Genomic DNA, 17,169 nt, shown 5'->3' on the forward strand with positions numbered 1-17,169 from the left:
GGGTATATATGTATACAAGTGCTGTATATGTATATATGAGTGAACAGGCATACATGTGTGTGTATTGGAGGAAGATATAATTAATATGCCTACATGATGTCTACTTGGTATTTACAATCTGTGAATTTTGCAACTTGCCAGCAATTGTTAATGTATATGTATTTTAATTTACTATAATAATAATGTTATGGTCATTCTCTACACTAAACGTTATATATCACGTTCATTTGTCGGTGTGTGTGTGTGGTGCGAAAGTGATCAATAATTTTGTTATAATATGTATAGGCTTAAAGTAATAAAGAACTTGAGCCTTTCACCTTGGCGGCCGGGGTTAGATTCCCCGATCGGACGTGAAAAGGTATGGGGTCACCTGCCCGACCAAGTTTTTTTCCCCGGGTACTCCGGTTTCCTCCCACAGTATGACCTATTGCACACTTCCATCCGGGCCAACAAGAGTGATTACTATAAGTTGATACAACTTGTTTCGCAATTGTTGTAAAATAAATAAAGTTTACATTGCATGAACATAATTCCAACAGGGATGTACATGTATATTGAGTGTATAGATTACCACCACCCATCAGTTCCATTATACAAGCTTGCTACATTTGATGCAATTTTTTTTTTTTTTTTTTTTTTCGAAATTGTTTGCTGTATACTTAAAACGCACAAGTTTATTTCTAAAGCCTTTTCTGAAGTTGCGGAACTGGACTGGACTGGACTGATAGCCGGTTGCCAGGTAGCTCAAATGGTGAAGAGCGTCCGTCGAGAGTTCGGAGGTCCCATGTTCGAGTCCTGGACTGGTCGTTGCATTTTTCCTCTCCTGTTACATTTAGACGCCCAACTTAATACCAAAGAAGGTGGTAAAGGGTCTCGTGTGTGTCTTCGGAGTCGAAGACTTCGTTCAAGGAGTGAAGAATGTGGCGGAACTGGACTGGGCTCAGCATCGGTGGCCAAGTAGCTCAGGTTATCTAAGCGTCCGTCTGGGGTTCGGAGGTCCAGGGTTCGAGACCCGATCTGGTCGTTGTATTTTCTCTCTCTCTCTCTCTCTCTCTTTCCTGTTACACTAACTAAAAATGGGAAAGTTTGGGCAAGTATTTTCTGCCTATAAAATGGTTTGTAAAGGCTAAGGTAAATAGTATATGTGATTGAATTATCCTGCGAAATTCCCTCGAATTCCAGCATCATACTAGAACTATATTTTAGAGAAACGAGAGCTCTGATAGAAACAAAACTAATTGAATCATTCTCATACACAATGAAACAGATTTCCACATTTCTTTTTAGGAAGTACTAGTTGTCAGGACGAGATTTTTTATGGACATCCAAGTATCATTTTTTACCTGTTATGAAGATCCCGGTCCATGTATTGTTGTTTCATTTTGAAGGCCAGCAACTTAAGTAGGCCTATTTATTGTTCGACCTCATTTTGTATCAGTATACAGTTCATTGATGCATATAATCATATAGTATTCATATTCTGAAATTATTAATTATATTATATACAGAAAATGTTTTTTATTTATGTTACAGAATCTGTGATGTCAACATGTCTTTGTCATATGACAGAATCTGTGATGTCAATGTCACTTTGTCATATGAAAGAGTCTGTGATGTCAACCTGTCTTTGTCATATTTCAGAATTTGTGATGTCAACGTGTCTTTGTCATATGACAGAATCTGTGATGTCAACGTGTCTTTGTATATTAGAGTTTTGTGTAATATTGATTTGCCTTTGTTAGATAAAAGGGACTCGGATGACATTGTTGTCTTTGTATATGACAGAGTCTGTGATGTCAATATGTCATATGACAGAGCCTGTGATGTCAATATGTCATATGACAGAGTCTGTGATGTCAATATGTCATGATAGAATCTGTGATGTCAATATGTCATATGAGAGAATCTGTGATGTCAATATGTCTTATATGATAGAATCTGTGATGTCAATATGTCATATGATAGAATATGTGATGTCAATATGTCATATGACAGAATCTGTGATGTCAATATGTCATATGACAGAGTCTGTGATGTCAATGTCATGTGACAGAATCTCTGATGTCAATATGTCATATGACAGAATCTCTGATGTCAATATGTCATATGACAGAGTCTGTGATGTCAATATGTCATGTGACAGAATCTCTGATGTCAATATGTCATATGACAGAGTCTGTGATGTCAATATGTCATGTGACAGAATCTCTGTTGTCAATATGTCATATGACAGAGTCTGTGATGTCAATATGTCATGTGACAGAATCTCTGATGTCAATATGTCATATGACAGAGTCTGTGATGTCAATATGTCATGTGACAGAATCTCTGATGTTAATGTCTCTGTCATATATAGAGTCTCTGAGACATTGATTTGTCTTGGTCATATGAAAGAGTCTGTGACATTGATGTCTTTGTGATTCTTTATTACTAAGACATTTTATGTTCTACAAGAGTTTCTTTGACACAGATCAAGATGTATCTGTAAAATGTTTGGTCATTCATTGTACGGTTTTGTAGAATTTAAACATGTTACTGTTATTGTCAATAAAAGTTTTTCACGCCTCACCTATTTCATAGCATGTTAGCCATCGGATAAAGCTCGTCCAACGAGTTCTGAGTGTACAGGTTATACCCTGAAGGATAACTGAAGGTAGCATATACCCTTAAGGGAAATGACTCTAGCATAAATCACTTGTACACTGTATATCACCACCAGGATTAAAGAAAACTTCAACAACTTAATGAATTATTTCATATTTAATGTTCAACATTCAACAAATTAAAACAAAATAACATATTATTGCTGCCATCTGTAAAGTTATATCAAACTAGATATTTGAAAATGTATATTTGTAAAAATTATATCTAAGTAAAATACATAGCTGCCATGTAGATTAATTGATCAGACTAGATGTTTGGAAATTGATAAGTGTAAAAATTGTATCTAAAATGAAATACATTGCTGCCATAAAGATTTATCAGACTAAATTTTTGGATATTAATAAGTGTACAAATTGTATCTAAAATAAAATATATTGCTGCCATAAAGATTTATCAGACTAGATGTTTTGAAAATTAAAAGTGTACAAATTGTATCTTAAATAAAATACATTGCTGCCATAAAGATTTATCAGACTAAATGGAAATTAATAAGTGTACAAGTTGTGTCTAAAATCAAATGCATAGCTACTATATAGATTTATCAGACTAAACTGAACACAAAAATGAAAAATATTGTAATTTCAAAAATGTTCTGATATAAATGATATAAATTCTTAAAGAAAAAATTGCAGATTTTGGAAAAATATCAAATGTTAAACTACTATATATATGTTTATGTGTCTAATATATGAGAGATACAACAATTAAAACCCAGTTTAAATTATAAATTTACTGACTATTATTGATTTTAATATTGACAGTGTCTGATTTACAGCAGGCCAAGTTTACGGACATATTCCATCCACGCCAGTGACTTACGAACTTACAACTTTTCACGGTGTGCCAGAGGTTCGCATCCTGTTCTGTAAATCACGTCCTGTCTCCCACCTCCATTCCCATTTCTCAAAAGTAAAATATTGTCCATAATAATATATTTAAAACAAATGAAATCAGTTTTTTGTTTAAACTGAGTTCACATGACTTTATGAAAAACTTTAATCAGGTCTGCAAATTTAATCTAAGTAATTTAATTTGAGAACTTACAAAATAGCTAAGATAAATGATTAATTGTATAATTATCATTTACAAAAGCTATTTCTTTTGCTGAGTGCAGTAATGTTAGGAGTAAAATTTAAAACCAACAGGAATGTTATATTAAGTTTCGAATCTTTAAAAATCTTATTATAATTAATGTTCATCCTGAATACTTAAAAGGATAATTATACATTTACTAATTATTGTTGATTTTAATATTGACAATGTCTGACTTACAGCAGGCCAAGTTTACGGGCATATTCCATCCACGCCAGTGACTTACGAACTTACAACTTTTCACGGTGTGCCAGAGGTTCGCATCCTGTTCTGTAAACCATGTTTTGTCCCCACCCTGACTCCAAAATATTTTACAAATTATTTCAAAAAAATATATGTATTCAGGATGACATTAAATATACATCTACAGACAGTTTTATGTTTGTACATTTGAGAATTGATTCTAATTAAAAGTTTAACAACAAAAGTCATGTATTTGTAGATTTTGGTTTATATTAAATTTATACCAGATACATGTACACATTAGCTTAAATGCTTATTAAAGGTTACAAAATTAATACAAGTGGCAGACTTATAAAGCTGTGTACAGAATTCAATATGTTGATGAGACACATTTTAGGTAGGATTAATTTGACTGTAGCACTCAAAGATATTGCTGAAAATGCTCAAAGCTTAGTGTAATTACAACACAAGAGATTGTCTTAAACAATGGAGGGCATTTAACATACAAAACTATTGATGGCAAAATGACAGCAGGCCTTCAATTTGGAGGTACAGAGCACACGATTGTGCTGAAAATGCAAAAAGCGTATTGGTTTGAAATATCAAAATATCACATACCACCTCCAAAATGAAGTTTAAAAGCACAGACAAGTGTGCTGAAAATGCATAAAGCTTTTTACAATATCACAAATACCACAGGCCAACTCCTAAATGAAGGCTAAAAGCACAGAAAAGTCTGCTGAAAATGCATAAATCTTATTGTTTTGAAATATAAAAATATCACATACCACCTCAAAAATGAAGGCTAAAAGCACAAAAAAGTGTGCTGAAAATGTATAAAGCTTATTGGATTACAATATCACAGACCAACTCCAAAATGAGGGCTAAATGCACAGAAAAGTATGCTGAAAATGCATAAAGCTTATTGGTTTAAAATATCAAAATATGACAGACCACCTCCAAAATGAAGGCTAAATGCACAGAAAAGTGTGCTGAAAATGCATAAAGCTTATTTTTTGAAATACCAAAATATCACAATCCACCTCCATAATGAAGGTTAAAAGGCACAGATAAGTGTGCTGAAAATGCTAAGTTAAGCTTATTGGTTAAAAATATCAATATATCACAGACCACCTCCAAAATGAAGGTTAAAATGCACAGAAATTGTGCTGAAAATGCATCAGCAAATTAGTTCAAAATATTGAAATATCACAAGTTATCTCCAAAATGAAGGTTAAAAAACTTGAAGCACACAAGTGTGCTAAAAATTATAAAATATACTGTATTGGTTGAAAAAATATCTTCAGACATTTTATTGTTTGTGCATTTGAGAATTGATTCTAATGAAAATTTTAACAACAATATACATGTATTTGTAGATTTTGAGTTATTGTTAATTTATACCAGATACATGCACACATTAACGTAAATGCTTATTAAAGGTTACAAAATTAATACAAGTGGCAGACTTTTAAAGCTGTGTACAGAATTCAATATGTTAATGAGACACATTTTAGGTAGGATTAATTTGACTGTAGCACTCAAAGATATTGCTGAAAATTCTCAAAGCTTAGTGTAATTACAACACAAGAGATTGTCTTAAACAATGGAGGACATTTAACATACAAAACTATTGATAGCAAAATGATAGCAGACCTTCAAATTGGAGGTACAGAGTACAAAATTGTGCTGAAAATGCACAAAGCTGTTTAGTTTGAAATATCAAAATATCACAGACCACCTCCTAAATGAAGGCTATGTATAAAGCTTGTTACAATATCTAAAATATCAGAGACCACCTCCAAAATGAAGGCTAAAAGCACAGAAAAGTGTGCTGAAAATGCATAACACTTATTGTTTTGAAATCTGAAAATATCATATACCACCTCCAAAATGAAGGCTAAAAGCACAGAAAAGTGTGCTGAAAATGCATGACACTTATTGTTTTGAAATCTGAAAATATGACATACCACCTCCAAAATGAAGGCTAAAAGAACAGAAAAGTGTGCTGAAAATGTATAAAGCTTATTGGTATAAAATATCACAAATATCACAGACTACCTCCAATGAAGGCAAAAAGCACAGAAAAGTGTGTTGAAAATGAAAAAAGCTTTAAAAGCTTATTGGTTTAAAATATCAATATCCACCTTCAAAATGAAAGCTAAAAGCACTTAAAAGTGTGCTGAAAATGCATAAAGCTTATTGGTTTAACATATAAAAATATCACAGACCACCAAAATGAAGGCAAATGCAAAAATCCAACTCACTGCTTGAAACCACAAGCCACTTCCATACAGTTCATGTCTAGTTTACGCTCATTATAAATTCTGCCATATTTAAAATTACGCCGAGGTCAGGTCTATGGTATGGTTTTTCCTGTGTACATAAAAAAACCATTTCCTGCAGTTCTGGGCACTGCAACTCGGATATCAAATATCCCACACTGTATATGTCTGACTGAGGTGTGGTCTGACCACCCATTCTCACTTCTGGGGCAAGCCAGGAAAATGTTTGCCCTCCAAAAATGGCTGCAAAGGCATTTCCTGCCTGGATCGAATATTGATAGCTGCCTTGGAATGTGGCCAGATCAAAATCTATGTATCTGAAAGGAAAAGAATATTTCATATATATAACTGCTGCTCAATACAACTGTACTGATCATATACATTTTGTACCTCATATTAAGCTTATTTGTCAAGCATTTGCATTTTTTGCTGCAGAAATAATTTTGCTAGCCCAGGTTTTTGATTACGTTACACTCCACAGATATAGTGGTGTTAAACCATCGTGCCCTGGAACCCAAGGGCATCTAATCAAAACGTGTTTTACATTCAGCTTGGTTTCGCAGTAAACAAAAATTGCAGCGTAGAGCTACCTTGTCGACTATGTCATGGCATTTTATCTAAATACAGAGACATACAATCTTCATGGAAACATTCACAGTGTTTGATCAATTGATAGAAATCATTGATGACATATCTCATCAAAATGACACAAGCCTCTATGTTTATAAACATCACAGAGGAAGTACATCGGTAATGCTCGTTTTGATTGGTTGAAAATTTCATGCATAAAGGGTGTTAATTTTGAATCTCCGCTATATCTGCCAAGGGTTCTTGGAGTGTAACGTAATCAGAACCCTTGGCTAGCGAAGATGTCTTGATAGTTACACGGTCAGATCTAGATGCTAAAGCTTGTTAGTAATCTTAAAAGTCATCTATAATTAAATACATACTTATAAAGATATCAAGATGATTTTCAATTATTTCTATCTAATAACTAAATTATATAAAAGACACCAGTTAATATCAAAATTGTTCCCAAACAAAGATAGGAATTCATTATTAATTACTAAAGTTAACCTTTAAGAAAACAATGTATTGAAAAATTTAAGATACCTTATTCTGAAGTCAGGGGTACTGGTGTCGACAAGGACGTTGTTAGATTTGATATCATTCAGCAGGACGTCTTTGTCATGGATGGCCTGTGAATAAAATGTTAAAATGTTAAAAAGGAAGTCAGAAATATGTACACATTTCTTTTTGATCATCATCATCATCATCATCATGTTGTTAAACCTACCATAAATAATACTTCAGATAAAAACACCTGATGGAAACATGCATTTGACGACCCCATTATCCTAAATTGCACAAATACATTGTACATCATGCCATCTATGAGAAAACTTGTCAAATAAAAGAAAATAATTTTCATGCAAACTATGGATATCTTACAGAGTGATTTTAAGCATTTATACTTGCAATATTTTTTCAGAAATAATTCTTTACCTTGAGTGCAAACACCAACTGGTAGGCAATATTGATTTTGATTGCAGTGTTGATAACAACATTTGCGTCCCTTCCATTAAGTATGGACCAGAGTGTTCTCCCGTTTCCGAAAAACTCCTGTACAAGCATATGTTTTCTTACGTCGGATTGGTCGGGAAGTAATCCATAAACCCGCGGCACAAAACCAGTGTCCTGCAGAATTGACAAAATGCTTGATTCATTTAAAATGTCTTGTTGGAGCTTTGTGGAATATTCTGAATGGTACACCTTTACTGCTGTTGGGACAGTGTTGTTAGCCATAGCTAGATAAACAGATCCTTTTGCTCCTTTCCCTAACAGATTTAGGAATTGAAACTCCTGATGATTCAACAGGGGGAGATTGGCGTGCCTTTGGAGGATCTCATTCCGCTGTACTGTGTAGTCTATTAACAGAAAAACAACAAAAAGTGAAGAGGAACTTGTATCAACTAAAACTGGTTTGATGTTGAACACTTTAGAATATTGAAAGTTTTCTTTGTTTTTTTGTTTTGTTTTTGTTTTGTTCAATTTTCTTCAAATATATATATACTTTAGCAAACAACTTCAGTATATGATCATAACCAAATATACTGAGCTTGTTTAAAAAAAATAAACAGAAAAACAATTCTCTGATTAATTCTAACAAGAGGCCCAGAGGGCCTGAATAGCCCATGTTGAATTCGTTAATAGCTTTATCTGTTGATGTTGAACAATGCAATATATTATGGTTATGGGGTAGGGATCTCTACTGCTTCAAAGACATAACCCAGAAATGAAGTCCAGAATCCCTAGGGGTGAGAAAAGAACCCAGGGATTGTTTTTACCACATGATTGTGTTTAAAGAAACTAAGTTCCTTGGGGTAGGAAAAGATCCAACACCTATTCTAGCAAGGGAATTGTGTTTATCTCTTTATGCCCAACAATGCTATATATATATATATGTTATGGGCAGGGGATCTCAACGGCTTCAAAGATATAACCAGGAAACTATGTCCCCTAGGGGTAGGAAAGACAACAGGGCCTATCTGTACCACAGGAACAGGATTGTGTTTATCTTTTGATGTCTAGCATGCAATGCTATATATGGTTTTGTAGGGAGGGGACCCCCACGTTTTTAAAAAATACAATTAGCAATTTAAAAAAAAAATCCATTTCCCCTATATGGTTTTGTAGAGTGGGGATCTCAACATTTTCAAAAATACATGTAGAGATTTAAAGGACTTAATTCTATTTCCCCTATATCATTTTGTAGGTGGGGGAAGGGGGAGGGGGGGGGGGGGGGGAGGGGATCTCAACGTTTTCATTTCCCCTATTGGGCCCCATTTTCTTTCTTCCCAAGGATGTTTCAATTTAGTTAAAATCTATGCAGTACTATATGACTTATTAAGTCAATATTAGCTAGGTCAGAATAGATAATTTTTGGAGAAATTACTCACCATAGGCCGGAGTGTGATTCATCACATCCATCTGATATCTTGGTACCTTTCAGAAAAAGAAAAAAAATTATAAAATAAGATTGATGAATGTAATACCAATAACAATTTTAACATAGTCAAGTATTTCTTCAGTTTCCTGTAATGTCTTTAAGACCAATAATTTCAGTGATTCAGTGATTTCGAAAAAAAAGTTTTAATTTGAAAATAGGTTTACATAGAAAGTTAAAAATTTGCTATCATCAATAAGTAATTCCAAACAAAGTTTCACTCCTAAAGGAATTCTAAGAACACTTGAAATGTTCAAATTATCGTTGTCAATATGGCCTAGAGATGTTGGAAAATAGACACTGAGACAGTTTTTGAATTTTTGAGAATCTTAATTTTTAAATATGGCTTAAATTTCTAATATTCAAAACATCTATCAATTTTTTGTGTATAAAATATGTGGCTTGTGATTTTGATCTGTGTTTTCATCAATGTCGGAGAAAGACATGTGTATACAAGGAAAACAACTACATATACCAAATTTTTTATTGTAGCAAATAAAGATGTACCTGCTCATTTGGGCGACCTTCATGAACATCATTCAGGACGGATGCTGGTATGGACATCTGGAATAGCATTGAAAACATATCAAAACTTCACCACATACCAATCGATGAATAAAATGTATGACTTAATAAACTAGGGATGCATATTGATTTCAAATAATTTTAACATACTGGTTCATAACACTAAAATATTATAAATTTGAAGCTACTCAGCAATGATATTGACCAGATTACAAACATGCCTCCTTCAACTTTTCAATTAAGGTATATATTTCTCAATTTGAATGACAACTGGATGAAAGAGTTAGTGAATAAAATGCATGAATTAAACTAGGATCTTGTGTATGATTTTGTGCGAGTAGCAAATGAAATAGAAAATGGCAACTTACTTGAGTGGCAACATCTTGAGTATTGACTGTGGCAAAGTCTTTGGTGCTCAGGACCCCTGGTACTGACATCTGAATAAAATGTGAGAACAATTATTAAATATTAACCTATTAACATTTATACATTTATTTCTCTTTCTTTCTTTTCAGATCTTAAAGGTGGCAAGAAAATGGCAACTTACTTGAGTGGCATTATCTTGAGTATTGACAGTGGCAAAGTCTTTGGTGGTAAGGACCCCTGGTACTGACATCTGAATAAAATGTGAGAACAATTATTAAATATCAAGATTTATTCGTCTATTTGTTTTTCTTTCTTTCTTTTCAAATCTGAAAGATGACAAAAAAAAATGGCAACTTACCTGAGTGGCAATATCTTGGGTAATGGCCTGTGTTGCAGTGGCTTTGTTGTGGAGAACTCTTGGTACTGAGCTCTGAAAAGTCGGGATATTTTACCATATGTATAAATATAAATAGAGTAAAAATATAAATAGAGTATCAATATAAATAGACACATTTTTTATCATTAATTAGATAAGTGTTTAATATTATGGAAAAATCTAAAGGATGAAACAAAAAGTGGTAACTTACTTGAGTGGCGATATCGTTGGTAACGACTGTGGCTTGTGTTTCGGTGCTTCGAAAGAAACCAGTTACTGGAATCTGGAAACGTGGGAAAATACATAGTATTAAACATTAGGCTAACACATAAAATTGGCCAAAACATAATCGAGGAATAGGCAGTTAATGACGACTTACTTTTTTAACAAAATCTCGAAGAGAGACCTTTGTCTGCATGCTGAAGTTTTCCTTTTTCTCTTTGCCATTGAAGACATCTTGAAGGCCTACGTTTTGTGCAAGTAGGCTTGGCTTTTGGTTTGATTTAGATACTGGAACGTATTTTCTATTGACGTATGTGCTCTGTAATTCAGCAAACATAAATAAAATTTAACATATGATGGCGAGGGCATAGGACATTGTAGATGAAAATCTCAATGAAATTAAAAGTTTGGCGGATCATTAGAATCTAATGTTAAGACAATGTAAGAAACTAGCAACATAGACTATGTGACTCAGTATGTCATCGCATATCACATTACATTATATTATACTTACATAAAATACGTCAGTATTCCATACACGCTTCAAATAACTAATGTAGTTAATGTTGTTTTGGTTAGCGCTGATAAAATTACTGTGAGATGGAGTAAAATACTTCATCTTGTCCGCGTTAAATTTGCCGCATTCTCAACCTGAATAAAGTTGTTGCTAGGATGTTCGGAAGTTCTTTGTTTTTTCCTAATTTTATATGAATAAACTTCCGAATGGACAATTGGATCATGTGATTCGTGACGCGTTTCCGCCCAACTCTATTTCCCGCCAAATAATCACTCGGAAACCATCAGTCAACGTTCGGAACAAATCATTTCAGGGTTTCAGGCAATCGGAACACCTCGCCTCCGTCTGCGACTAGTTTCGGAGAAAATGACGAGGGGTTCCGATTGGGTTTCAGGCTGTTGGACCTCTTTCACTCAACAAAATTTCGCCCAGAACCAAATAATTATACAAAAAACGAATCTGATTTCACAAAATAAATTCAGTTTAAAAAAAAAAATGAAATTTACAGTTGAATAGGTCTATCAGATTGATAAAGCATAGCCTACCGCGTCTTCTAAGGTAATGATTATTTAGCAAAGAGTAAAATTGTACCATGATCTGAATGTACTGTTTAGAAGTAATTGTTTATGTCACAGGTCCATGTTATTTTTTCTGTAGAATATAACAATAAGTGAAATCACTCCGCATTTTATTATTTCCTCAAAAAGACACTTACTCTCGAGCTCTCGTATAACGGTTTAAATGTATTTGTATCAAAGTTTTGTTTTTTTATTTCTATCTAGTCTTTCCCAGCTAACGGCGTGTGAAGGGACGCACGAAATGACAAAGAGGAAGTAAACCAAGGCAGTAGAGATTTTAAGAAAAGAGGGTAGGCGGGGACCTACGTCAAAACAAAAAACAAAAAAAAACAAAAACAAAAAAATTGACAGATTAAAAAAAGCACACACACTCCCGCGTTTAGTCGTGGGACGGGTCTTACTCGGAGGGGTTATTTTTTATCTGACATTTTTTTTTCCTTTTGTGACGTAGTCTGCACCTACCCCGATTATGTCTGGACATACAAAATGATTAAATTAAAAGTTCGAGTTGAAGGATTTTGCTTGAATAGAGCCGTTTCAACTTTCAACATTAGTTTTTCCTAATAAACAATGTTTTGTGGTATCTGTAGGAATTATTTGTTTTTAGAAAAGTCATAATGACAACTGATTTAGGGGAGACGGTCGCCGTACACAAAGGTGACGGGGTTCGATTCCCTGATGGGGCGTGAACAAGGACCGTTATATGAGGGCTCACCCAACCCGTGCGAGTTTTCTTCAGGTATTGCAGTTTCTTCATTGTTGTATGTGTATACAGTAAATGCATAAAATGAATTATGCTTGTGTACAGTACTTCGTACATGCACATTTGATTCAGTGAATCGGGAAAATGCATTATAAATATAATATTTTCACGTGATTGTCTGTTTACATCCATATCTTAAGTTTAGCTATCCATGACTGTAGATAATCTTTGCCTCTATATCCATATCTTGAATAATGATAAATAAATTGTTTTATATCCTCAAATTACCTGACCAGATATTCTTGAACCATTTTAACTGTTACGGCTTATAATTCTGTCTAAGTATTTAAAAAAAGATCTTCTGTTTCATAATAATTTTTATTTCTTGAGTAATAGCAAGATTTTTCCTTTCTAAGGCTGACCTCGGATTCGGTATTTATAATTTTCCGTTTCTCCGTTTCTTTCTGCTTCTTCCTGTATTTTCCTTTCGTTTTCTCCTTTCTGTTTCGTAAGACCAATTCTTATTTGGACAATTAGAAAATATTGTAATTTTTTTTTCATACATGTCTCTGCTTATTTGTATCTCGCCTCATCAGTAACATAACTTCAGCAGCTGTAAAATACTTAACATTCCTTTAACGAAACTATTTTGTTTAAACATATTTTATTGTCAATTAAGTGAACAAAAGGATAAGGCACAAGTTATGTCAACTTATTGACGCCCTCTCCTAAATACAATATAATATTTATTGGCCTAGACAATATTAATGAAATATAACACATTATATACATGTATATATAGTACGAATGTATATCTTAAAATCTTTTGCTGGACTTTATAAAATAATGCACATGTCTGAAAATATTTAGATTTACATTATCGGCATACAGATTGTTACCATACAATAAAGTATTCAATGTTATATTAATATTTAAGTTTCTTAAATTGTCAAATAAAATGCCTCTGCAATTTACATACTTTTCACATGCAAAGAAATAATGATAGGCACTCTCGCAACGATTTCCACAACTACAATCTGGACTATTTATGAGATTTACACGGAACAAATCATAATTCAATGCACTGCATCTATGTCGTAATTTAGTATGGATAATATTTGTCTTTCTGTCACCAAAATTATAAAATGTTGAGTATTTATCTTCATCAGACCTGGATATACTTTTTTTTAAAGTTGCCAAGGAAGGAGATGATCTAGTAGATTCATCCAGGTCATTCCACATGTGTAGAGATGAAGGTATAAAGGAGGAGGTAGTAAGGGAGAGTCTGTAGTGGGGAATTCTGTAATTATTGTTAGTTCGTAAGATGTAGTTGTTAGTATCGCCGACATTTGGAGGAAGAAGAGAATTAAGATTATGTGGAGTTAAGTTCCTATCCATTTTGTAGAATAGACTTAATTTTCTGCGTTTTCGTCTCTCAGAGAGTGTCTCAAGGCTCGTTTCTGAGTATAAAGCTGAAACATTTACATATGATGGTAAACCAGTGATAATTCGTGCTGCCTCACGTTGGACTAATTCTAATTTTATAGAGTCTGATATTGAACACCCGTCCCAAAGTTCACATGCGTATTCTAAAATAGGTAAAATAAAAGTTTTGTAAATTCTAAGTAGAGCATCTCGTTTTAATATGAATTTCAATTTCCTTAACATATTGATCTTTTTCATAGCGGACTTATATATAGAATTAACATGATCTCCCCATTTAGCAGATGAACTGATTAATACACCAAGATGCCGATGAGTCTCGGTAAAATTTACAAAAATTCCATCAAAAACAATATCAAGATCTGCTTCAATTTCGTTTGAATTAGATATGAAAATCATTTCGGTTTTATTAGGGTTAAACGTAACTAACCATGTTTTAGCCCAGGTGTTCAATACTTCAAGATCTCTGTTAAGTATTTGCTCTATCTCTTGACAGGAGTGGGAGGAAACTAAAAGAGAAGTATCATCTGCAAAGAGTCTAGAAACTGATTCAAGAAAATCGACTATATCATTTATGTATATCAGAAATAGAAGAGGTCCTAGAATCGAGCCTTGAGGCACCCCTGCTTTAATCGTACTAAGAGATGAACATGAATTGTTTATAAAGACTTTCTGCTTACGATTTGAAAGATAATTTTCAAGCCATTTTATAAGTTCACCAGTAAAAGTCCCCGATGCCATACACGATCAAAAGCTTTGGAAATGTCGCAAAATATCATGCACGTGTGGTTTTTTTCTTCGAGGGCCAAACAGATTTTGTGGTATAGTTCAATTAACTGAAAAACAGTGGAATGACCTGGCATGAAACCTGACTGATACTGATAAAACAATGAACTCTCTAACATAAAATTATGCATATGTTTGTACACAACTCTCTCGAACACTTTTCCTACTGTTGATAAAAGAGAAATTGGTCTATAATTAGTTACAGAATACCTATCATTTTTCTTGAATAGAGGCATAACATTAGCAGTTTTCCATACATCTGGATAAACACATGTTGATAAGGATAAGTTAAATAACAATGTTAATGGTATACAAACAGACTCAACAGTATATTTCAACATATGATGGCTGATTCCATCATGGCCAGATGCCTTGCCGAGTTTCAGTATTTTTAAAACATCTTTAACTTCACTTTGTGTAACTATTATATTACTTAATGTATTATTAGTTCTAGAGGGAAAAAATGGTAATACATGTTCACTGTCATCACGACTGTTAATGCCACAAAAGTATTTATTTAATAGATTAGCTTTCTCGGAGTCTGTAGTGGCTAGAGAATTAGAATCAGTATCTATAAGAGTTGGAATCTGTTCAGTTGACATATTGGATTTCATAAGACGTTTAACAAGTCGCCAGTAAGATTTAGGATCCGAACTATAATACTCGTCAATAAGACCATGAACATTTTCATAAAAAATTAAGCGTGCATTTTTTTTTCATGTTATTAACTTTATTTCTCTGGTCTTTATATTTTCTAATATCCGGATCGCGTTTTGTCGTTTTGGCCTTTTTATATAACCTATCACGGAATCTGATATTTTTCCTTATTTCCGAATTCATCCACGGCTTATCATTAGGTCTAATAGAAACTTCTTTAGAGGGGATACATTGATTAGCAAATTGTAAAAATAAATCGGTAAAACGATCACAAGCTAAATCTACAGAATCGCAATTTGAAATCATATTTTCCCAATTATACTCAGATAACAGATTATTAAAACGATAAAAGTCAGCTCTTCTATGAATCCAAACTTTACGTATATAACTCGGAGAAATAATTCCGGGTACTTTGATGCTAGTCATACAGCCATCATGGTCACTAATATTCCTATCGATAGCAGCAGTTGAAGAAATAGAACTGGAAAGAGAATCAGATAAAAGTATAGGGTCAAGTAGAGTATTTCTTGTCTGCTCAAACCGTGTTGGTTCATTTATAACATTTACGAGACTGAAGGAATTAATGATGTCACAGAAAATGTGAGTGGGTTGAACAGTTAATAAGTCTACATTTAGGTCACCAGTTACAATTACGTTTGAAGACAGATCAAAAGCATTACTTAAAGAAGCGCGAAGATGTTCCCAAAATATCGCAGTGGAATGTTCTGGTCTGTAGGCGGTACATACAATAATTGAGTAATTTTTTTAATTAATCTGAACTCAAACTGTTTCATCCTCTGGATTTTCTAGATGATGTAACCTAGTAACATTTAATAATTTTTAACGTACACAAGAATCCCCCCACCCGCGTAGTTTCTATCACGTCTAAAAGGGGCATGAAAACCTTCGATTGTCAAATCGTCAGACGATATTCTGTCATCAAGATGGGTTTCGGTTAAAGAGGCTTACCCGCAGACGGACCGGTAAACGGCACATCTCCGATCACTAAATAAACTTCAGTACACGTTTCTATGTGACAAAATTAGAGGCTTTCCGACTTTATTTCTTGAAAACAATTACAGAATATGTATTTAAAAGACGTTTTAAAACTCAACCCTGAGAGGGAAATGTATGGAATATAACGGCAAATCTTCTTTGTAAATCGCCGCTGCCTTTGAAGTTATCACTGTGCGGCACTGTGCACGTGCTTGTTTCTTTGATGTGTCAATCAAATTAGACTTATTGCGGGTTGCGATTAAATAAATAATATCTAAAAATGAGGTTTTAATATCACTTTTCAGCGTTTTATAAGGAAAATAAAATGAAAAACTCAACAATTCCAACAATCTGTCATGTGTAAAAAATCTTTTTCTATTAGCCAATTTTTCTGATCTCTCTGCGGGCAAGCCTCTTTAAACATATTACGTCATATTCACTGATTATATCTTCCACATATTCTAATTTATTTCGAACGCTTCTAATATTCAAGTGAAAAAGTGAAAGCTCGACGAAACTATATCGCTGTTTACTTAAATAATATTATTTTTTTATGGATGAACCATTAAGGAATTACTGTCTGTTTTTCTACATGATTGCCAGGAACTTATTACAATCTCCCCGACACGTGTCAATCTTACTGGCCAGATAATCACATGGCAAAATAATACCCATAATGCTTTTAATTTTCCTCAATCTAACCAATAACACGTGACATGTGCGAGGTTATATATGTTCTGTGATATATCGGTATAGAAAACTTTAAGTT

The 17,169-nt window shown here is 33.6% G+C and overlaps 1 protein-coding gene across 1 annotated transcript; it reads right to left on the reverse strand.

The window, feature by feature from the left end:
• Positions 1-744: 744 nt before the first annotated feature.
• On the reverse strand, positions 745-11,359 carry LOC117332918. The gene is made up of 12 exons (XM_033891987.1): positions 11,235-11,359; positions 10,878-11,039; positions 10,710-10,781; positions 10,481-10,552; positions 10,304-10,372; positions 10,125-10,193; positions 9,739-9,795; positions 9,185-9,230; positions 7,731-8,152; positions 7,338-7,423; positions 6,414-6,541; positions 745-1,070 (listed from the first exon to the last, which is right to left on the reverse strand). The coding sequence occupies exons 1-12, from the start codon at positions 11,337-11,339 to the stop codon at positions 745-747; spliced, it is 1,614 nt and encodes a 537-aa protein (XP_033747878.1). The 5' UTR covers positions 11,340-11,359.
• Between the last annotated feature and the right edge of the window lie 5,810 nt (positions 11,360-17,169).

This window comes from Pecten maximus, chromosome 8 (assembly GCF_902652985.1).
Source record: "Pecten maximus chromosome 8, xPecMax1.1, whole genome shotgun sequence".
NCBI lineage: Eukaryota > Metazoa > Mollusca > Bivalvia > Pectinida > Pectinidae > Pecten > Pecten maximus.